The sequence below is a fragment of the Aethalodelphis obliquidens genome, unplaced genomic scaffold (genome assembly GCF_003676395.1).
Source record: "Aethalodelphis obliquidens isolate GAN/ISIS:26980383/991018 unplaced genomic scaffold, ASM367639v1 scaffold87, whole genome shotgun sequence".
Classification (NCBI taxonomy): Eukaryota; Metazoa; Chordata; class Mammalia; order Artiodactyla; family Delphinidae; genus Aethalodelphis; species Aethalodelphis obliquidens.
Genome location: NW_020838031.1, coordinates 6,290,081 through 6,314,544, shown reverse-complemented (window position 1 = coordinate 6,314,544; position 24,464 = coordinate 6,290,081). Strand labels below are relative to the sequence as shown.

Genomic DNA, 24,464 nt, shown 5'->3' with positions numbered 1-24,464 from the left:
TCCAAGACTTTGAAACTATATAGTTATGTGACATTAAATTTTTAAACCCCAAAGTGAAAGCAGCTAAACTTTCTAGATATTGCACAGTGGTTTAAAGGAATGAACTTAATGTCGAGAGGGAAAAGCAAAGTTATGAGAGGATGCATATAGTATACTATTTTTTATTGATTTTTATTGGAGTATTGTTGCTTCACAATGTTGTGTTAGTTTCTGCTGTGCAGCAAAGTGAATCAGTTATACATACACATATATCCACTCTTTTTGAGATTCCCTTCCCATCTAGGTCACCACAGAGCACTGAGTAGACTTCCCTGTGCTTTACAGTAGGTTCTCCTTAGTTATCTATTTTATATATAGTAGAGTATAGGTATCAATCTCAATCTCCCGATTCATCCCACCCACCTATAATATACTGTTTATATAAAGTGTTAAAAATAACTAAAACAGTACTGAATATTTTATGGCTATAACATATCAAAATTATAAAAATATGTATGGAAATGATAAACAGCAACTAGAGAGGTGGAAGAGGTGTAGGTGGAGTGTGGCTTTCCTGTACTATAAGGTTTGATTTCTTTACACACATACACACACACACAGACACACCCACACATGGGAACTGAACTGAACATAGCATAATGTTAATACTTGCTAGATCTGAGGTCTGAGCATTGGCTATAACCTCACGTTATACGTTCTTTGCACTTTTCTGGGTATTTTAAATATTCCAAAAAAATCTTTAAAAATTACCATGCAATCATCTTTTCAGTTGACATTCAGAAAGGCAATAGGTAAATTCAGCATTCCTATTAGATGCATAGGAAGAAATAAGTATTTCTTAATGTGCAAAGCAAAAGTGTCCCCATCACCCCTACCAGTGTTGTTCTGCTAGTACTCATGCAATTGAAAGAGTAGAAAGTGTGTGAATATTGGATAGAAAAATTCAGAATTTTTGTTATTTGTAGATGACAGGGTTTTATATCTGGAAATTCTGAGAAAATCAATAAGAGAGTTCAGTGAGAAGTTTGGACATATGAGTAAAGTTTGGATATCTCAAAATAAATCTACTTCCTATAGGCCTCCTATATACCAGTTTTCTATCCGAGTAAGAATGTATCAATATAATGGAAAATAAAATCCCATTCAGAATAATGGCAAAAACCATAAAACACCTTGGAATAAACCTAACAGAAATGTGTGAAGCCTATTATATGAAGTAACAGCAATTTCTACTTCAAGGAAATAATAGGATAAATGTGCAAATATTGTAAGGATGTTTATTGCAGCTTTGTTTATGATAATAAGAAACTAGAAATAACCTAAATGTCTAACAGTGACAGATTGGCTACATAGTGATAGTACATCTAATAATGAAATATATGAACTGTATGTAATATATACATGCAGTGGAATGTATTAAAAAGAGTAAGCATGCAGCTATTAAACAGAGTAAAAGAGGGCTCCTGGGAAAAGATTTCTGAAATATCTAAGTGAAACAAGCAGGTAATAGATCATCTATATGTAATACCCTATATATGTAACTGTGTATATATTTTATACACGTTTTTAAATCAGGAAAAATGTTTCTGCATATATTATAATACTTTTTACTGACATGGCATCTTGTGCTTTTGGGAAGTGGGATTGAAATTATTTCCTCATTAATTGTCTAAAAATTCACATTGATTTTCATTATCTTAATTTCTTGAAGATAGGCCCTAATTATTACCACAGTTTTTTAGTTTTTCACATTTTTATTGTTCGTAAAGTTGCAGTGTGCCTTGCAAATGATGGTGTCTTAGAAACACTGTCAGTGGGCTGCAGTTGTGGAAGAGTTGTTCTTGTGTGCCCATGAGGTGACCTGGGTCATAGCTGTTCACATTGTCAGCGCTTCAGTTGAGTAACATGAATTGTTGTACTATATCTGATGAGTTTTCAATGTTTCCTGGTTATTTTCTGAAATTTTCTACCGACCTCATCTGGTAAGGTTAAGAAAGCCACCAGCATCAAAACTTACAGAATGATGTCAGCCTCTTTGGAAGAAAATCCCCGGAACAATAGGGTAGCACTCTTAAGAAATGTTGCATGGTGGATGGTCCTGGTGGTCCAGAAGGTGATATTGTATGGAAAATTCTAAGTGATAAGAAAGCATTGTATTATAGTTTAATTGGCAGTGTTTTTTCTTTTGTAGTGGTACACTAAATAATTATGTATCTTAAAATCAGTGACAGATTAAGTGAAATAAATTAATAAAGTTGGATAAATACAGACTGAATATAAATCAGGTTACTTGATTTATTGAACAATTTTACTTTACAAAAGCTTATAAAGAAGTAATATTATATATAATAGCGGCTATTGCTGCATTTTGGGATAATGAGCGATGTACCTTTTTTTATACTTTTCTTTTCCTAATGTTCAATATTTAAAATAATGGTACTTGTTATATTATAGAGGGGATTGTTATTGTAACAATACCTAGAATTCTGATGGGAATCCAGGAATTAAACCATCAGGCTCTTGAATGAATAGGAACCAAAGTAGTATTAGGAATTTCTTCGGTCTCTCCCTTTCATGTTTATCTCTTTCTGCATCCTCTTGGTTAATTTTCACAGTTGGCCTCAGCTACCTCATAGTGACCACCACAGGGTCATCTCTCTGTGACTTTCCAGCACAACTATGCCCCTAATTCAAATTCCTGTGAGAGAGAAAGAAAACTTGATTGGCCAAGGCCTCTTTGCAGGCTGCACCATACGAGTCACATCTTGCAGCCATCGTATTTGTTGGCTGATCCTGAATCAGGTGTGTGTCAGCTGGTTCGGGACCAGAGACTGGCAGTGCCTCTTGGCAGTAGACATAGTCACATGGCCCACACACTGCCTTCTCAGCAGGGACGATGGAAGGTCTTCCCCCAAAGGGTGAAGGAAGACTGCAATACACATTTCATTTAATTTAAGCTGTCAGGTTACAAGGTTCTCAGGGTAACTGGGTGTCTCAAAATTACTTTTAATCCTAAAATTAAACTATTTTGAAATTCTTTGGGGATTTTGTTCTTCATGCTTTTTCCTCTTCTGAAGATTTATACGTTTTTCTTTACATTTGTGTTTTGCCTCTCTTTTGTCTGCTTTACTGTACTGTTTTCCTTAATCCTAAAATGTCACACTGCCCTTTATTTGATTCAGATGTGTAGCAAGAAATGAAGTGCCATAACTTCAGCTGCTAGAATTCTTGTATTTTTATTCACCTGGTGGTAAATCTTTTCCCCACCCACCCCTCATGTGTTTGAGGACGTGGGTCAGTGATTGTGGCTTCTATCAAGTGAAAAACAGTTTATATTTTTAAAAGATCCATTTATCTTTCAAAACATGTACAGCAAGAATATTTTATAAGTTATGCGTTTACTTTTATTCTGCAGTGAGGCGTTTAAGAGAGGAAGTCAGCATCTACCTTAACTGCCACCACTCCCTAGTGTCTTCTCTCCCCGCGCTTTCACGTACCCGTGCATGGTTCCACTCAGCCATTTCACGCCCAGGACTAATTTCTGCCATGTAGGAATATTTAAGGAGCCCCTGACTAGGTCGGAACTATGTCTGAAAAGATTATAAGGTTAGATACCAATGCCCGGTAATTTAAAGTTAGTCTTCAGTTAAAAACAAACAGCAACAAAAACACATAGTTTTAAACATAATTTTTAGTTTTTCTAATCTCTTTTCTATTACTTATTTTATAGCTCGGTCATGAGCACTGACAGTAACTCATTGGCACGTGAATTTCTGACCGATGTCAACCGGCTTTGCAATGCGGTGGTCCAGAGAGTGGGGGCCAGGGAGGAAGAAGAGGAGGAGACACACATGGCAACCCTTGGACAATACCTCGTCCACGGCCGAGGATTTCTGTTACTTACCAAGCTAAATTCTATTATTGATCAGGTAACATTTTCATATCAAATCATTTTTTTCATCACTAAATTTTAGTTAATTATAGATACGTAATTTCTGAGAGTCTCTTTGAGATAAAGTTCTATCTCTCACATCACTCAGACAAGGAAAAATAGCCCCATTTGTGAACATATTATTTATTTGGATACTTTTCAAAATGTCTAAAATACCTTACAGTTATATATAGCCTTTCTTCTAAAATGGTTTCATATACCCTATGCTTTTTATCCTAATTCCAGTGTGAGATAACTATGATTATTAGTAGAGATAAGATCACGATTCAGAAACATCATGCATTTGCACTTTCAGTAAGTATCAGGTATGTTTTTGAAAAGTTTAGTGTAAATGATATTTAGGGAACTTGCCAATTCTGGGGTGAAAAAAGTAGAGAATCCTTTGTGTAAGCTAATAATTACTAAGTCTTTCATCTTGTACACATCTAGTTTTTCATACACTACTGTGTTTGCTTAAACTATGGTAAGACCATATGGTATTTTGCTGTTTCCTTGTTATAGAATTAACAGAATTTTAAAGCTAGTTGGGACTATGGAGATGTTTTCATCTAACCTCCTTTGGTAGGTGAAAGACTGAGATCTGGAAACATTAAGTAGCTCATACAAGGTTAACTTGAAGCCCAGATGTGATTTATATCTATTTCATTTTAGTAGAAAACAAATACTTATTTTATGAAGGAAAAGTCCACCATCTACTAATTAATGCAGTTAGATAATAATATTTCAATTAACTTGAATTTAAAGGATAATAAGGGCTCTGTAGCACCAATATGATGGACAGCTTTAAACACTTTAAATGCTACTGGCTTTAGATGTAAACTTAACTATTGTAAAATAAAACTTCTTTGCCATGAAAGCATTTTGCTAATAAATACATATATTGGGTAAACATAGATACTAAAATTAAACAGTATCTGTTTTCACTCTAAGCTAAGGAACCTAACAACTATAAATCAGGACGTATTTGTTCACTGTGGTGTCTACCTGTCATGGAATTTTCCAGAATATTTGCAGGTTTATGTATTTTTAAATTTTATTTATTTTTATTGAGGTAGCATTGATTTATAACATTATATAGGTTTATATAATTTTATTCTTTTTTCTGAATGTGGTTTATCAAATGTGACTAAATGTAATTTAATTTTTATATATTTGTATGACTTTTTTTTTTTTTTTTTTTTTTTGCGGTACGTGGGCCTCTCGCTGTTGTGGCCTCTCCCGTTGCGGAGCACAGGCTCCGGACGCGCAGGCTCAGCGGCCATGGCTCACGGGCCTAGCCGCTCCACGGCATGTGGGATCTTCCCGGACTGGGGCACGAACCCGTGTCCCCTGCATCAGCAGGCGGACTCTCAACCACTGCACCACCAGGGAAGCCCTGTATGACTTTTTCATAAATAAATTTTAAAATCAGAAAAAATTATTTGTTAGACCACATATAGTGATTTTTTATTTCAAAATTTTGATGACTTAGTGTGCATATCATGCTCTATTCATCTTCTTACCCCACATTAGGACAATTCAGTGCTTTCTCTCTTTTTTTCTTAAGATACTATATAAGTAGCATCAGAAATATCAGTTACCCAGGAATAAATCTGATAAATTATGTACAAATTTCTCTATAAAATTCTATAAAAAATTGTTGAGAGAAACTAAAGAAGACCCAAATAAGGGCAGAACTACATAATTTTCATGTATTGGGAAAAATTAATATTGTAAATATATCTGTTTTCTCCAAATTGATCTATAGATTCCAATGCAATCCCAATCAGAATCTCAATGGCTTTTTTTAAATGACAGCTTTATTGAGCTATAGTTCACATATCATAGAATTCACTTATTTCATATGTACAATTTGGTGGTTTTTAATGTAGTCACACATATGTGCAACTGTCACCACAGTCAATTTTAGGACATTTGCATCCTCTCAAATAGAAACCGGTGCCTTTTAGCCATCACTCCCCTATCCCTCCCATCCCCCTTGGCCCTACGCAAACATTAATCTACTTCCTGTCTTTCTCGTTTAAGTTGTGAAATATCTTTTAATGTACTATTAAATGATTGAACGCATTCAAGTCATAATTGCAACAACATTTTTTCCTATGGTAATATTTTTTAATGCCCTCTTTCCCCCAGTCACTCACTTTCTGGAATATCTGTAGCAATGGTAGTAGGGACAGTAGAAGTAGAAGTAGAGTGAAAATAAATAGCCATTTTAAAAATGAGACTTCTTGGGCTTCCCTGGTGGCGCAGTGGTTGAGAGTCCACCTGCCGGTGCAGGGGACACGGGTTCGTGCCCCGGTCCGGAAAGATCCCGCATGCTGTGGGGCGGCTGGGCCCGTGAGCCATGGCTGCTGAGCCTGCGCGTCCGGAGCCTATGCTCCACAACGGGAGAGGCCACAACAGTGAGAGGCCCGCGTACCGCCAAAAAAAAAAAAAAAAAGAGACTTCTCAAGAGTTAATTGTTTAAACCAGAAAATGGAGAATGATCTTTTGGTTCTTTAAGGGGAATTTAATTGCGTAAGATTTAATCATTTAAAATGGAATCAAAACACTAGAGGCTGTACAGGAGGAACTTTAGCTTTTTTTTTTTAATTGGGGTATAGTTGTTTTACAATGTTGTGTTAGTTTCTGTTGTACACCAAAGTGAAGTAGAGTTCCCTGTGCTATAGAGCAGGTTCTCATTAGTTATCTATTTTATACATACTAGTATATATATGTCAGTCCCAATCTCCCAGTTCATCCCACCCCCACTTCCCCCCTTGGTGTCCATACGTTTGTTCTCTTACGTCTGTGTCTCTATTTCTGCCTTGCAAACTGGTTCATCTGTACCATTTTTCTAGATTCCACATGGAACTTTAACTTTTGTATCTGTGCTTCTCATGAGTTGGAACACTTCTTGGATACTCTAGAGAAGAGGCAGTTTAAGCCCTTGTCCTTCTATGCAATACTTTTGCTTTATTAACAGATATTTAATATACAGAATTAAGCAGACTTTTTACTGATATATAATTTACATATAGTAAATGCACAGATGTTAAGTGTATTGTTGGATAAGTTTTGACAAATATATACACCTCTGTAACCACCACCCAGGTCAATGGTTAGAACATTTCCACCACCCTAGAAAGTTTTGTCATACTCCTTTTCAGTCAGCCACTCTCCTTCCCCCACTGCAAGATAACCACTGTTCTGACTTTTAACATCTAAGTGTAGTGTTGCTTGTTCTAGTACTTCACGTAAATGTAATCATGCAGTATGTACTCTTGTATCTCGGAGATTCATCCATGTTGATTGAATCGGTAGTTCACTACTTTTTGTTTCTGGTTAGTATTTTGTTGTATGGATATACCATAATTTCTTTAACTATTCACCTGTTGTTTAACCTTTTGGGTTGTTTACATTTGGCTATTTTGAATAAAACTGCTGTGAATATTCTTATAGATGTCTTTGTGTGAATATATTTTCATTTCTCCTGGGTAAATATCTAGGCATATGATTTCTGGGCAAAGGGTAGGTATTTAACTTTATAAGAAATTGGCAAACTGTTTTTCCAAGTGGTTGTACCACTTTTCATTCTCACCAGCAGTGTATGAGAATTCCAGTTGTTTTACATCCTCTCTAATATTTGACACTGCCAGTCTTTTTAGTATCAGCCATTCTAAGTGAATATGAAGTAGTATCTCACTGCAGTTTTAATTTGCATTTCTCTGATAACTAATGATGTTGAGCATTTTCTATGTGCTTATTGGCCATCTGTATATCTTCTTTTGTGAATGTCTGTTCAAGTTTTGTGCCCATTTTTAAAGTCAGGTTATTCGTTTGTTATCCAGTTGCTGTAATTCTTTAAGTATTCTGGATAAAAATCTTTGTTAAATTGCAAATACTTTCTTTGTGGCTTGCCTTTTCATTTCTTTCTGCATGCAAGATCTTAGTTCCCTGACTAGGAATGGAACCCATGCTCCCTGCAGTGGAAGCACGGTCTTAACCACTGGAGCACCAGGAAAGTCCCACCTTTTCATTTCTTAACCACGTCTTTCGAAAAGCAAAATTTTTTTCCTGTGTGAATAGTGCTTTTTGTATCTTGTCTAAGAAATCTTGGTCTTGCAAGTCCAAAGCTGCAAAGATATTCTCTGATGTTTTTCCCCCCTAGGGGCTTTTTTGTTATTATTTTTACTTTTAGGTCTGTGATCCATTTTGAATTAATATTTGTGTATGGTGTGAGGTAGGAGTTACGATTCATTTCTGCCCCTTTCTCCTTTATAGTTACCCAGTTGTTCCAGCAACATTTCTTCTTAAAAGTCTGTTCTTTCCCCCACTGAAAAACCTTGCCACCTTGGTTAAAAATCAGTTGACCATATATTTATGGTTTATTTCTAGACTCTCTATTCTACTCCTTACCTGTCATCTATTCTTTCACTAATACCATACTGTCTTGATTACTATAGCTTTTATAGTAAGTCTAGAAATTACATGGTGTAAGTTCTCCAATTTGTACTTCTTTTTCAAGAATGTTTGAAGAACATTCTAGATCCTTTGTATTTCCATATACATTTTAGAATCAACTTATTATTTCTACAAAGGGCCTGCTATGATTTCACTTGTGATGTTGTTGAATCCAGAAATCAATTAGGAGAGAATTGACATCTTACATCTTAACAATCCTGAGTTTCTTAATCCGTGAGCATGGTATAAATCTCCGTTTGAGTCTTCTCAAATTTCTCTGCAGTATTTTGCTGTTTTAGTGTAGCGGTCTTATATTTTTGGGGGTAAGTTTATTCTAAATTGTTTATTCTTTTTTATGACATTATAAATGGCATTTAAAATTTTTATTTTTCTGTTTATTGCTCATAGAAATACAGTTGATTTTTATACATTGACCTTGTGTCTTATACTTTTGCTAAATTTATTTATCCATCTTAAAGTTTTTCTGTGGTTTCCTTAGGATTTTCTGTGTAAACAATCATGTCATCTGTAAATAATGATAATTTCACTTCTTTTTTTTAAAGGATAATTTCACATCCTGCCTTGTGTCGACCTTAGGGAAAAAGGTTCAGTATCTCACCATTAAATCTGATGTCAGGTCTAGATTTTTCCTAGATGCCTTTTATCACAATGAGGAAGTTCTCTTTTATTTCCAGCTTGTTGAGAGTTTCTATCCTGAATGGATGTTGGATTTTGTCAAATGCCTTTTCTGTGTCTATTCAGACTATCATATTATCTTCCTATTAATGTAGGTGAATTACATTGATGGTTTCTAAATGTTGAAGCAACTTTGCATTCCTGGGATAAACCCCATTTGGTCATAATTTATTATATACAGACATGTTAATCTACTTATTCTTAGGGGAAAAATGCTCTGCTTAAGTAGCAAAAACGTAACCTTTTTTAATGGTTAAAGTTAGAGTGGACCTATACTGAGACCTTTACAAGTTTTTTGAAAACTTGTAAACTTGAAAACTGCCCAGCCTAAAAAGTAACAATTATCCTTGATTTTTTTTAACATCTTTATTGGAGTATAGTTGCTTTACAATGGTGTGTTAGTTTCTGCTTTATAACAAAGTGAATCAGTTATGCATATACATATGTTCCCATATCTCTTCCCTCTTGCGTCTCCCTCCCTCCCACACTCCCAATCCCACGCCTCTAGGCGGTCACAAAGCACCGAGCTGATCTCCCTGTGCTATGCAGCTGCTTCCCACTAGCTATCTATTTTACGTTTGGTAGTGTATATATGTCCATGCCACTCTCACTTTGTCCCAGCTTATCCTTCCCCCTCCCCATATCCTCAAGTCCATTCTCTTATGGACTTATCCTTGATTTTTTAATCTTGGTACCAATATCAACTAGATGGGTGGCTTTAGTGACTTAATTGCTCCAAATCTCAGTATCCTCATCAGTAACATAAATACATCTAGTTGGATGACTTAAAAGATCTCTTCCAACATAAAAATGATTTGTTTCCATGTAATATTAGATAATAATGGTTTCTAATTTTTTCTGTACCCTAATTATGAACATATATGTAGCTTAATTCTAATGTAATCGGTAGAAAATTACATGATTTATTACCAATACACCAAAAAAGAGCTAATATACACAACCATGTGTTATAAATATACTTTTAAAATTTCCAGTATGTATAATTTCCATACCTATTCACATTCTATGGATGTTCTATAAAGTTGTTACTTATTTTGCTGAGTAAAGTATGAAGTTTTACTGAAAGAGGCTGTACATTTATGGACAAAGTGTAATTTAAAAAATAGCTCTTTTATGTGTAAGAGAGTACTTTATTCTTCTTACATTCCTGTAGCATTGTCACTTTAATATATAGCACTACATAAATGGCCTATCATAATAATACATAAAATAAGTATAATTGGAAAATAATCAGACTTTTAAAACTGTGGCTACACAGTTCATTCACTGGTTTATTCAGCAGACCATTATGTACCTACTATGTGCTAGCATCTCTGCTAGATGCAGAAATACAAGAGCAGAGCCTGTCTTTACCGGGAGCTCATAGCTTTTGAAGGGATGGACAGATACGTATTTTTTTAATGGTGACAAAACAGTGTGAAAGTATTTGGGGAGTGTAAAGGAGAGAGTCCTCAGGAAATGCTTCTTAGAGAAATTGACATGTTTAAATAGGGATTGGCAGTGTAAAGGGGGAGGAGGCATTAGACCAAGGGAACTGCAAATGCAAACACACTGAGGGTTGGAGAAAGATCAGCTAGTAGGGTTAGAGCAAAGGCTGCATGTGGGGGGTTGACTAGTCAGGAGACTGGAAGGCATAGACCATGTGATGGCAAGCCTTGTCTACCGTAGTAAGGAGTCTTAATTTTATTCTGAAAATATTGGGGAGGTTTTTAAGTAAGAGAATAGGCAATGAAAAGTATTCTTCAGATTGGACGAGTCAGTCATTGATAATATTATTAGCAAGAATTGCTTCTGTTGGAGAATAATGCAAACGTTAAATTTAGTAAAGGTAATAATAAATAAACTTTAACTTACTACCTCTAGTTCCACAGATTCTGTTTACACACATGCCAGGATTTATCTGTGTGTGGTTGGTCTGGCAGGGGTGAGGGGGAGTGTAGGGGATGCTGGCATTCCTACTGCTTGGAGGAGTGGGAGTATGATTGCAGTGGAAATGTTAGCCACTGGACAGCAGTAGATAATCCGCTGTATTATCTCCCTTTGCACCCAGGCTACTAGATAGGAGCAATGAGTACATCAGTTGATTGCTGTGTAACAAACCACATTCCAAAAACTTAGTGGCATAAGACAATGACTTATTTGCTCATGATTCTGGGGCAGTTCAGACAGGCTCAGCTGGGATCACAGGCTCTGCTCCTGTGGTGTCGGCGGGGCTTACATCCGAATGTGCAGTTGGTTGGCAGAAGACTGAGGGCTGTCGGATGGGGCCGTTGGCCAGGCCGCCTCGTCAGTTCTCACCCACGCGGCCTCTCGTCTTTCAGGAGGCTGGTCTCAGCTTCTTTCCGTAGGTGGAAGCATTCTAAGAGGGTGAGGGGGAAGCTGCAGGAAGTCACATAATCTCACTTCTGCCACATTCTGTTGGTCAAAGCAAGTCACAAGGCCGGCGCAGGTTTAAGAGATGGGAACGTAGAGTCCAGCACTTGATGGGAGGAAATGACTTGTGGCCACGTTTTATCTACGTAGTCTCCCCTCTGGCCACGATTATTAGCGTCCCTCCCACACACACCCCCCACCAGAACTCTCAAAGTAACGCTCCACAGTGGCATAGGCCCGAAGTCCCTGAGCTCACGATGTGCGTCACTCCGGGTGCCCTCGGGGCTTCCAAGTGCAGCACTTTGGTTGCAGCTCTTCTTGATTGAGAGGCTTGTGAGTAAAAAGACAAGTAATCTGCCCCCCGCACACCCTGCACACAGTGATGAGATAGGAACAGGTTAACCACACTACACACTTGTATTCAGCAAGCAGGTGACAGGAGGCACATAGCAGCCATGAATCCACTGAAATGCAGCCAGGCGTGCGTCATCACACACCTTGCTCTGGAAGCAGGAAGTATGTTTCTGTTCTGTAGGAGGGGTTCCCTAGTCTCTGGTTCTCCAGGGCTCTTGGCTCCACCCTCTGAGATGTCCTCTCTTTTCCAGAATACATAGCCCATAATTTCAGCTTTCTCATTCTGCCTCCTGCCTGTAAAAAAGTGGGCACCCAGAAGTCTCATCATTTTAATCTGTCTCTGCCCCTTTTAGTCCAAGCTGTGTAGTTTTTAGTAATACAACTTCTTTAAAAATATTGTGAGTTTCTTCTGAACCTTAGTGGAGTTCAGTCCATGCCCCCAAAGCCACGTCTATAATTGTTTTTGATACAGACCTCTCTCTACCTTGGGCATGTAAAGCTTGTGTGGAACAACGCACTCAAGGTTCTTAGTAGTACTTTTGTCTAGCTAATAGGGTCTACTAGGTACCACCTTAAGTTTTCCTGGAGTCTTAACTAAGAGTATTGCAGCCATTTAATAACCTTTTTTTTTTTTGCGGTACGCGGGCCTCTTACTGCTGTGGCCTCTCCTGTTGCGGAGCACAGGCTCCGGACGCGCAGGCTCAGCGGCCATGGCTCACGGGCCCAGCCGCTCCGCGGCATGTGGGATCTTCCCGGACCGGGGCACGAACCCGCGTCCCCTGCATCAGCAGGCGGACTCTCAACCACTGCGCCGCCAGGGAAGCCCTAATAACCATTTTTGATGGGAGAGGAGGAGGACAGGGAACGGGGGCTGGTTGGGTGAACTATGGCCTACAGGCCAAATCCTGTTGTCAGTGATCTGTTTGTGAGCAGCACACAAGCTAAGAAGAGTTGGTGTTTTTAAAGCATTGGTGAAAGAAACAAGAATATGCAACACAGACCATATATGACTCACAAAGCCTAAAATATTTACATTCTGGCCCTTTACAAAGTGAGTTTGCAACTCCTGGTCTAATGCAAGAAAAACTATTAGCATGATGTTTGACATCATGGGAGAAACAGTACATACAATTATCCTGAGACATCAGAATAACATTTGACAGAATTCATCTCTTCTTGACAAAAACTCTAAAAATAAATTAATAGAGGGTTTCGTATACAAAGAGTAGAAAAACCAAAAAAAATTTATTTTATTGAAGTATAGTTGATTTACAATGTTGTGTTAACTTCTGCTGTACAGCAAAGTGATTCAGTTATACATATATACATTCCTTTTCATATTCTTTTCCATTATGATTTATCATATGATATTGAATATAGTTCCCTGGGCTATACAGTAGGACCTTGTTGTTCATCCATTCTATGTATAATAGTTTGCATCTGCTAACCCCAAACTCCCAATCTATCCCTTCCCCACCGCCTCTCCCCCTTGGCAACCGCAAGTCTGTCCTCTATGTCTGTGACTCTGTTTCTGTTTCATAGATAAGTTCATTTATGTCCTATTTTAGATTCCACATGTAAGTGATATCCTGTGGTATTTGTCTTTCCCTTTCTGACTTACTTCACTTAGTATGATCATCTCTAGGTCCATCCATCTTGCTGCAAATGACATTATTTCATTCTTTTTGGCTGAGTAATATTCCATTGTATATATATGTACGACATCTTCTTTATCCATTCATCTGTCCATAGGCATTTAGGTTGTTTCCATGTCTTGGCTGTTGTGAATAGTGCTGCTGTGAACATAGGGGTGCATGTATCTTTTTGAATCATAGTTTTATCCGGATATACGCCCAGGAGTAGGATTGCTGGATCATATGGCAAATCTATTTTTAGTTTCTTGACAAGCCTCCATACTGTTCTCCATAGTGGCTGCACCAATTTACATTCCCACCAACAGTGCAAGAGGGTTCCCTTTTCTCCACACCCTCTCCAGCATTTGTTATTTGTGGATTTTCTGATGATGGCCATTCTGACGGGTGTGAGGTGATACCTCATTGTAGTTTTAATTTGCATTTCTCTAATGATTAGTGATGTTGAGCATCTTTCATGTGCCTGTGGGCCATCTGTATGTCTTCTTTGGAGAAATGTCTGTTTAGGTCTTCTGCCCATTTTTCGATTGGGTTGTTTTTTTGTTGTTGAGTTGTATGAGCTGTTTGTATAGAAAAACCAAAATTATTTTTAATTCTTCAGATTGGCAGAAGCTTTGTAATAGAACCAATATAAGAATAACTCTTTATTACTATTCTGTTTGACATCATGTTTTAAAAACATTCGATGGTAAAGTGGAGTATGAAAGTAATGACAGCTTAATGTGAGAAAGATGGAGAAATAAAAATTTTTAAAGTGATGTGTACAGAAAAATCCAAAAGATCATCCGAAAACTGTTCAGCAAAGTTATGGAATATAAGTCAAATATATTGTTTCCTTTAACTAAAGCTATATAGCTAGGAAATTTTAAAAAGATTCTGTTTACAGTACTATTGAAGATATGTTCACATATGTGTGTATAGATATACGTATTTTAGAAATAATTATAAAATTCTGATAGAAGAAATAAAGGACTTAAATAAATAGCACTTGGGACTTCCCTGGTGGTCCAGTGGTGAAGACTCCGTGCTTCCTCTGCAGGGGGTGCAGGTTCAATCCCTGGTTGGGGAACTAAGATCTTGCATGCTGTGCAGCACAGCCAAAATGAATGAATGAATGAATAAATGAATAAATAAATAACACATATTTCTGCTATGTCTGGAGCGTTAAATTTAATTAGCATGCCAAAATTTAAAGTAATACCATTGATACCAATTAAAATAACTTCATTCCATGTTCCTTAGCATGTCATCCTGAGGTCCTTGATCTGGTGCTCACCTGCCTGTGTAGCTTCCTAAACATCACCTCTGGTTTGGGATCTCAACCTTTCCCCCCAGTAAACTTGCCCTTTCTCTCCCATCCTGCCACCACTACTTCTGGATGGTTAGGATAGGTACTTAATATAAAATCCAGTCAAAACAACAGAATTGTGAAAGGAATGGTGCCTGGCACCTGGTAGGTACTTACAATATGCTTCTTACTACCTGGATGAGAGTGATTTCACTGTTTATTATTGGTATGGGGAATTTAAAAATGTATGACACAGTCATTTTCCCTGCACAGGGGGAAACATAAAAGTGTAAGTATTAAATGAGGAGTAGTATGCTTTCTGTAGATTGGACACTCTAGGAATAGCCAAGGAATGGATCTGTTTGTGTCATGTACTGCCTAATTTGGCATATTGAGCCCTGAGCTAAGTGGGAAGGAGCGGGAGAAGTTCCAGGCCGTGTGTTGCAGAGGCCAGGGGCAGGAATGCCAGCTCACACAGCAGTGGTGATTTGCCAGTGTACTGTGGGGAAACAAGGGCTGAATTATAAGGACAGCATGTCTATAGCACTTCTTCACACACCCTTGAGGTTTCACCAAGCTCTGTTAGAAAGTTATTAGTTCATCTGCTGAAGATAAAGACTCAGCTTAGGAGGACTCTGCAGGAATGACCTGCCCGAAATTGGTTTACATTTTTTTTAAAGACTATGTATCTTTTGCTGGCATCTTAAAAAATGTTGAGATACATACAGAGTACAAGCTATACGTGTGAATGTTATATAGACATCTTTAGTCTTATTAATTCTGAAGTAAAGCACATAAACATGGGGCCCTTTGATATAATTTTTACTTCACATCCAGAATGCAAAGTCATTCATGCAGGTAATGTTTATGGATATCTGACTATGTACTAGGCATCGAGTGGCAGAAAAGGGAGGTGATTGCTAAGGACTAGAGCCTGAGCCCTGGAGTTCATGCTCTGAGAGAGGCCTGGGAAGCGTGTTTGGAAGAGTTTCCCATCGTATTTAGAGATAAATCCAGACTCCTTCACATGACCCCAAGGCCACGTTGGATCTGGCACTGTCCACCTCGCTGACCTTCCAGGCTTATCTCCTAGCGCCCTCCCCCATGCTATGCTTCAGCCACACTGGACTGCCTGCTATTCTATGGAAAAGTCAAATCCATTCCCAACCCTTTATATACTTCCTGTGAGCCCTTTGCTTCCCTGTCTTTGCATGGATTCTTCCTTCTCATCAGTTAAGTAGCTGCTCAGGTGGCCCATCCTGACTAGCCAGTTTAAATGTTCCCCTTTCCATCACGCTGTCCTCCCTCTCCTGTTTAATTTTCTCCGTTGCACAGCATTCTGTCTGGAATTTTCTTATCTGTGCCCATTATTTTCTGTCTCCCTTGCTAGAGTGTCAGCTTTGTAAGGATGTGAGTATCGTCTTCCTTGTTCACCACTACATCCAAAGCATCTGGCACATAGTAGGGGCTCAATAAGTATTTGTTGAATGAATGAAAGAGGAAAACGGGCATTCAGACATTAACCGTTCAGCAAGTTGGTTGCTGTACTAAATTAGAGGCATGAAACCCAGCTTGACCTAGGCGGGATTAGAGAAGTCTCCCCATAGAGGAATTAAGACCTGAGGAATGAGTTGGCATTTGGCAGATGGGAGGATGGTGAGAGAATTGCAAGAGCAGTGTATGTGAGGAAGATGTTTGCAAAGACCAGTGGTGTTCAGGAAACCCTTAATAGCTGGACATGTGGGGAAGGGTCAGATGTGGTGATGGGAGCTACAACTGGACAAGTCAGTAGGAATCGTGTCATGAAAGGTCTTCCAAGCCTGAGAAGGAGTTTAAATTTTACTTTTGCAGAATTTTGAGGCTTTTCATAACCAGGACACTAGAAAGTGATAGTCTGAATCTATGTCTCTGCTTTCTCATTCCCTTCGACTCTTCAGCCTATTGTAATCTGACCTGCACCCTCATCACTCCGTTAAAACTGTGCTTGTTAAGGTCACCAGTGACCCTCTACTTGCTAAATACTTTCCTGCCATCATCTTACACAATTAAAGAACAGCAGCTCTTGACCTGGTTGACCTTTCTTTCCTGAACTGCTCTCTTCCCTTGATATTTCTTGTTCTGCTTCTCTTTGGGGGAAGAAGCTACTTCTCAGTCTCCTTTGCAGGCTGCTCTTCAGGTCCACCATCCACAGTTCTTTCAATGTTGTTCTCCAGAGCTCCATTCTGGGTAGAATTCTCTTGTCCTCCTGATACTCTCCCTAGGAAATCTCACCCATGTCCTTAACCTCTGCCCTGATGACTCCCACAGGTAGTCAACTGCAAGTCATTTCAGTTCTCCCTTACAGTTTCTCAAGTATGTCTCCTCCTTTTCAATTTTACTATCTGAGGGCTTCAGATCATTATTATCTCTCATCTGTATTGTTTCCCTGTCTCTGACACTGATCAATCCCTTCCCCTCCCTGCCAATTCCATCCTCTATATAGTGGCAAATCTGATTGTATCACCCTGACCCCCTCCCCACTGATTGATGTGAGGAATTTAAACTTGATTTGTCATTAATTCCTTGACCACCCATGTACCAACGTTTCCAGGTCTAGCACCTCCACACCTCTAACTGATAATGATTGCTCCTTTTTCTTAACTCCTAAACTGAATGCCTATACCACACCTGGGTATGTACACATACTACATGCCTTCTGTTCTTTAACTGTTTTGTGTATATGTATTCTGTGGACCAAATGAGGGGACCTTCTGCTGGGCTTGGACCATATCCTCCAGAAAGGGTAAGACAGTAAATGCTGTGGACCTAGTGTGCAATCAATAAATATTTATTGGATGACCTTCACTAATACGTCTTTCTCTCTTTAGATATATTATTTTATTAATAATGTCAGTTTCTCTTTTTAAAATTGCGTTCTCTGAGTTTTAAATTTAACTGCATGAAGACTTTCTTTTCCAGTAACTTACGTTATTGGTTTGCTAATTAATAGGGCTTAACTTTTCATTTGCACCTAGCAAATTTTTTTTTCATAGGTAAGGAATTCTTACAATGTGCATGGTGGTAATAACAGCTAGTTTTGGAAAAATCAGCAAGAATGTGCTAAATACCGTCAAATACTCTTACATTCTTCTGTCATTGGCAGGGTTTATAAGTTGCAAAGTATTGCAGCTTTAATTGGATTTAAAGTAGGTTAACTTGATTCTTCCTTCTCAAGAAAAAGGATTTTTGGGTTCAACTTAAGACAGAATATTAGGAATTAATGTATTTCATGACCTTGGAACATGAAGGATTCTTTTATTTCTAATACAGGCATTGACATGTAGAGAAGAACTCCTTACCCTTCTTCTGTCACTCCTTCCACTGGTATGGAAGATACCTGTTCAACTAGAAAAGGCAACAGGTATGTTTCTTTTCTTTATCATATCACCTGTGTTACCACAATTCCACTGGGGAAAAAAGTTCCATTGAAAAGTTACTTCTGCTGTAACGGTTGATACGGCTCAAAATCAGAACGGTATATATTAGTATGATACTTAATATGAAAAATTCTTTAGGCAAATAATTTTTATTTCTTTTAATAATACAGAAACCATGGTCCTTCTTAGGGGATTCCTTGAATGTAATGATGATTAGAAAATAGATGAAGAAGCAGAACACTCAGCAAAAGGAGTAAATACGGATGTGTAGCCTAGTATTTGAGAAATGGAGAGTGAAAAGTTTGAAGAAGGAAATTAAAGATTCTTTGCTTCTTTTAAAGGCTGCTTTCCATTACCAGTACTCCGTCAATGACTTTTGCAGTTTAGTTTTTCTAGTGTTGCTTTTAAAGGATAAATTTGAAGTAATATTTTGTCAGGACTTGGTAGAATTATTACCCTTACTTTACATACTTTTATACTTTTACATACTTTACATACTTTTACACTTACATACTTTGAATTTCTGATTCAGAAAAAATAAAAATATGTGTATACATATCATATTAAGTATATGAAACTTAGTTTCAATGTTTCAGTGGAGGGGTTAACAGTTTTCCCCCTTGACCACTTCTGGAATATGCGAATTGTGAGATGCTTAAGGATATCTCAGGTTGAAAAAAAAAAAGAAAAATCTCCTGAATTGTATTTTAATGCCATATATGCATTTTTAATGTATTTCTGATATGGAGCTCTCTTTTAGGGAGTTACCTGAGTTCTTGTAATATTGTTATCCTACATATTTGTTGATTCACTGATTCTGCTCTTGTTTTCTTCTTAATTTATAGAATTCACAAATTGTTAATCACTTAAGAAATCTAATTTGTGTCCTTTTGGGGAAGTTGTCTTCATTGCCTGCATCTTTTGCATACATGGAATTTGTCAGACTCCTTTTAATCTCCCTTAATTAAAGCACAAGTCTTTTATTTACAGATTTTTTAATTTATTCATTCTGAACTGTAACTGTATCTTTGTAGAGATCTTATTACGTGTTATTGCAAAGGGAAAGACCAATTTCATTATCTTTTTAATTAGTATGGAAAATTTATTCATTTCCCTAAGAGATAGGTATTGAGTGGTGACCACACGGCAGCCCTAGGTTCTAGGCACTGAGGATGAAACAGGAATGCCTGTACCTGTGCCTAGTTCAGTGCGTAGCACATGCCGTAGATACTGTGAATGAATAACTCTTTTAACCTCAGTCTTGGAGAACATTTGGTATCTACTGTATGATTTTTAAATAATTTTAGAAAATCTTAAAGTTTCTAAGTTATATCAGGGCTATAAGCTAAATACTGTTTTGAGAATATAATACACCCCTGTGTCTTAATTAATGGCATTATCGGAGGAGATTTGTAAAATGGTAGGAATAGTAGCGCTAAATACCAGTACTACTTTCCTAACACTGTTCTCCTTGTTGTTTTCAGAATCAATTTGTATCCTTTGAACCAGTGCCACCTGGTACTTAACATGAGCGGGATAAGGAAGTGAAGTGATAAGGGGAGGAAGGGGAGTAGAGACATAACAAAAGGCTAAAGGAAATCAGCCCCATAATAAAAATATACTGAGGATAAACTCCTAAAGTGAATGATAAGTAAGAGGGTAATCACCTATGCAAACTGAGTTTTAAAACATATTAAGATATTCTAAATTTTCTTTCTTCATATTGTTAGATTTTAATCTACCGTTCTCAGCTGATATAATCCTGACCAAAGAAAAGAACTCAAGTTCTCAAAGATCTACTCAGGAAAAATTATATTTAGAAGGAAGTGCCCCAGCCGGTCAGGTTTCTGCAAAAGTAAATGTTTTTCAACAAAGCAGACGACAGCGTAAAACTACCCATCGCTATTCTGTAAGAGATGCAAGAAAGACGCAGCTCTCCACCTCAGATTCAGAAGTCAATTCAGATGACAAAAGTATAGTAATGACTAAGCATAGAAGGTCCCATCCGCTGCAGCATTTTGTAACACAGTCTCCTAAAGAAGACCACCTTACAGCTAAGCTTGACCACTTATCAACCAAAGAACAGACTGCTCCTGATACCATGGCTTTGGAAAATTCCAGAGAGAAGATTCCAAGACAGGAGTCAAACACTGACATTTTAAGTGAGCCAGAGGCCTTGTCTATCATCAGTCACATGAACAATTCTCCATTTGACTTATGTCATGTTCTGTTATCTTTATTAGAGAAAGTTTGTAAGTTTGACATTACCTTGAATCATAATTCTGCTCTAGCTGCCAGTGTAGTGCCCACGCTGACTGAGTTCCTAGCGGGTTTTGGGGACTGCTGTAATCTCAGCGACAATTTGGAGAGTCGGATGGTTTCTGCAGGTTGGACTGAAGAACCAGTGGCTTTGATTCAACGGATGCTTTTTCGAACAGTGTTGCATCTTATGTCAGTAGATATTAGTATGGCAGAGATGATGCCAGAAAGTCTTAGAAAAAATTTAACGGAATTGCTTAGAGCAGCTTTAAAAATTAGAACTTGCCTAGAAAAGCAGCCCGACCCTTTTGCACCAAGACAAAAGAAAACACTACAAGAGGTTCAGGAAGATTTTGTGTTTTCCAAGTATCGCCATAGAGCGCTTCTTTTACCTGAGCTCCTAGAGGGAGTTTTACAGATCCTGATCTGTTGTCTTCAAAGTGCAGCTTCAAATCCTTTCTTCTTCAGTCAAGCCATGGATCTGGTTCAAGAATTCATTCAGCATCATGGATTTCATTTACTTGAAACAGCAGTTCTTCAAATGGAGTGGCTGGTTGTAAGAGATGGGGTTCCTCCTGAGGCCTCAGAACATTTGAAAGCCCTCATCAATAGTGTGATGAAAATAATGAGCACTGTCAAAAAAGTGAAATCAGAGCAACTTCATCATTCAATGTGTACAAGAAAAAGGCACAGACGGTGTGAATATTCCCACCTCATGCATCACCACAGAGATCTCTCAGGTCTGCTGGTTTCGGCTTTTAAAAACCAAGTTTCCAAAAACCCGTTTGAAGAGACGGCAGATGGAGACGTGTATTACCCCGAGCGGTGCTGTTGCATTGCAGTGTGTGCTCACCAGTGTTTACGCTTACTGCAGCAGGCTTCCTTGAGCAGCACGTGCGTCCAGATTCTCTCGGGTGTTCAGAACATCGGCATATGCTGTTGCATGGATCCCAAATCTGTGATCATCCCTTTGCTCTATGCTTTTAAATCGCCAGCCCTGAAAAACTGTCGGCAGCATATATTAAATATTCTTAACAAACTTATTTTGGATCAGTTAGGAGGAGCCGAGATACCACAAAAAACTAAGAAAGCAGCTTGCAATATTTGTACTGTTGACTCAGATCAACTAGCCAAATTAGAAGAGACCCTGCAGGGAAACTCATGCGATGCTGAACCTTCCTCAGGTTTATCCAGTCCTTCTTACAGATTTCAAGGGATCCTGCCCAGCAGTGGATCTGAAGACCTGTTGTGGAAATGGGATGCCTTAGAGGCTTATCAGAGTTTTGTTTTTGAAGAAGACAGATTATGTAGTGTGCAGATTGCAAGTCACATTTCCAGTTTAATCCAGAAAGGCAATATAGTTGTTCAGTGGAAATTGTATAACTACATATTTAATCCTGTGCTCCAAAGAGGAGTTGAATTAGCACATCATTGTCAACAGCTCGACATTACTTCAGCTCAGACTCATGTATGTAGCCATCATGACCAGTGTTTGCCCCAGGAAGTGGTTCAGATTTATTTAAAAACTCTGCCTACCCTGCTTAAATCAAGGTTCGTGTGTGTGTGTGTGTGTGTGTGTGTGTGTGTGTGTGTGTGTGTGTAGATATTTTTTTCTCATTGTATGCTTTTGAATATCTTTATTATTTATTTTTTCCTAGGATTTAATTTTTAGTTTAACAACTACCAAAAAATTCCCATCCCATGTCAGATTTTTTTTTTAATATTTGTGTATTTGTTCATTTGTTTGTTTTTACTGGGGTGGTCATAGAGAAGAGGATAGAGCCATTGATTTTAATTTCTCTGAAAAAGAAAAAGTAAAGTTTTAAATATATTTCTGAGAAAAAAATGGACACAACACAAGTATCCAACAGCAGGGGCAAGGTTAAATTAATTATTTTATATTTTGTTGATGTACTATTATTAGCCATTAAAAAATAATGTTTAAAAGGATCATGTTGGGACATGAAAAAATACTTATAATATTTTATCAATAAAATAAAAATATCATCCACTTATTTACAACTAGGTAAAATATGCATATACATAAAATGATAATTATTTATGGAGGTAGTGAAATTAAGGGAATTATTATTTTTTAAATACCATGTCTACATTTATTGCCTAAGCAATATATGTGGAAAATACCATCAAGCAAAAAGGAGAAAATTAAAATTAATTTAGAATCCCATCGATGAGTTTTGCAGATTTTGTGATTATCAACTCTGATACTTAAAAAATAGTTTTATAAATAAAGCTTGCTTCTGATGGGTAGTTTGGCCTTTCAAATTAATGCATACACCATTTAAAAAACGTAATAAAATACAACCCATCTGTGATCATTCATTATCTTTACAATCATTTTTTTAAAAATTCCTGACATTCTGACATTGTTTAAATAGAACTGACTTTGCTTTGAAAGTTTTTAACTCCTTGGCATATTTGTGGCCAGTGATCCAGATCCGTGAGTCTTACCTGAGACAGAGCTGAAAAACTTCAGATCTGCAGTTTGCTTCTTTCCCTGTGTGACATACAGATTTAAAACAAACAAAAGTCCTGGGTGATCCATCAGGCAGACAAACAGATGGACACACAAATGTCTCCGGGCTTCCGGAGTGTCCATCTCAAATGTGATGGTGGCTGTGGCACTGAGAATTGATAGAGAAATTTGCCATTTGGAGAAAAATATGCTTTGTTTAACTTAACTTGAGATGTGTTGCTTCGTTTAACTTGAGATGCGTTGTAATCTGTTCTTTTCAAATGTTGCTGGAGTGTTTGAAGAAGGATGTAAAAGTAACTAGAAAGCCACTTAAGATCCTGGTCATATCTGAGGACTTCAGCCAGATAATTGATGAGTTGAAATAGGTGGTGTTTAGCAATGACATATTTAAATAGTATATGTACCTACTTATAAATGATGTTGCTATATGTAAAAGCTCTTGTATTTTTTTTTCTTTCACAGGGTAATAAGAGATTTGTTTTTAAGTTGTAATGGAGTGAACCAAATAATTGAATTAAATTACTTAGATGGTATTCGAAATCACTCGCTAAAAGCATTTGAAACTCTGATAATCAGCCTAGGGCAACAACAGAAAGATTCTTCAATTCCAGGTATTGATGGGACAGACCTTGAACAGAAGGAGCTGTCATCTTTAAATGTCAGTACTTTGTGCAACCAGCAAGCTTATTCAGATTCTCAGAGTCTTAGCAAATTTTATGCCCGCCTCAAAGATGCTTATCCAAAGAAACGGAAGTCTGTCACCCAGGATGTTTATATCAACACGATAAACCTCTTCCTCTGTGTGGCGTTCTTGTGCGTAAGTAAAGAAGCAGAATCTGATAGAGAGTCAGCCAATGATTCAGAAGATACTTCTGGCTACGACAGTACAGCGAGCGAGCCTTTGCAACACATGCTGCCATGTTTCTCTCTCGAGAGCCTCGTCCTGCCCTCTCCCAAACACATGCACCAAGCAGCAGACATTTGGTCAATGTGTCATGGGATCTACATGTTGAGTCCAGTTTTCCAGAAACAGTTTTATAGGCTTGGTGGTTTCCGAGTATGCCATAAATTAATATTTATGATAATACAGGAACTATTCAGAAGTCCTGAAGAGGAGCACGGGAGAAAGGAGGGAGATATAAGTGTAGAGGAAAACCAAGATTTACACAGACCTTCTCAATCTGAGGTCACTGTGAAGGAAGATTTATTATCTTTGTCTGTGAAAAGTGACCCCACACCTTCAGAACTGGGTAGTCTGAAAAAGAGTGCTGACAGTTTAGGTAAATTGGAGTCACAGCCTATTCCTTCCATGAATGTGGAACATATTCCAGCCGCGGAAGCTGCTCCCGAGGAAGCAAAAGTATTTACGAATCGAGAAAGCGAGACCTCACTTCAGGGCATACGACTTTTGGAAGCCCTTTTGGCTATTTGTCTTCATGGCAGCAGAGCTAGTCAGCAGAAGATGGAATTGGAGTTACCTAATCAGGTAGTAACTTGTCCTTCCTCTAGCTAT

At 37.8% G+C, this 24,464-nt stretch overlaps 1 protein-coding gene across 3 annotated transcripts in view; it reads left to right on the top strand.

Moving 5' to 3' along the window:
* The window catches only part of LYST (lysosomal trafficking regulator), a 193,923-nt gene that overhangs the window by 40,684 nt on the left and 128,775 nt on the right, over nt 1-24,464 (top strand). For all 3 annotated transcript variants that reach the window (XM_027094060.1, XM_027094059.1, XM_027094061.1), the window contains 4 exons: nt 3,731-3,929; nt 18,089-18,179; nt 19,926-22,005; nt 23,414-24,437. In XM_027094060.1, coding sequence (XP_026949861.1) covers nt 3,738-3,929; nt 18,089-18,179; nt 19,926-22,005; nt 23,414-24,437 — 3,387 coding nt within the window. In that variant the 5' untranslated portion in view covers nt 3,731-3,737. The remainder of the gene's footprint in view (nt 1-3,730; nt 3,930-18,088; nt 18,180-19,925; nt 22,006-23,413; nt 24,438-24,464) is intronic.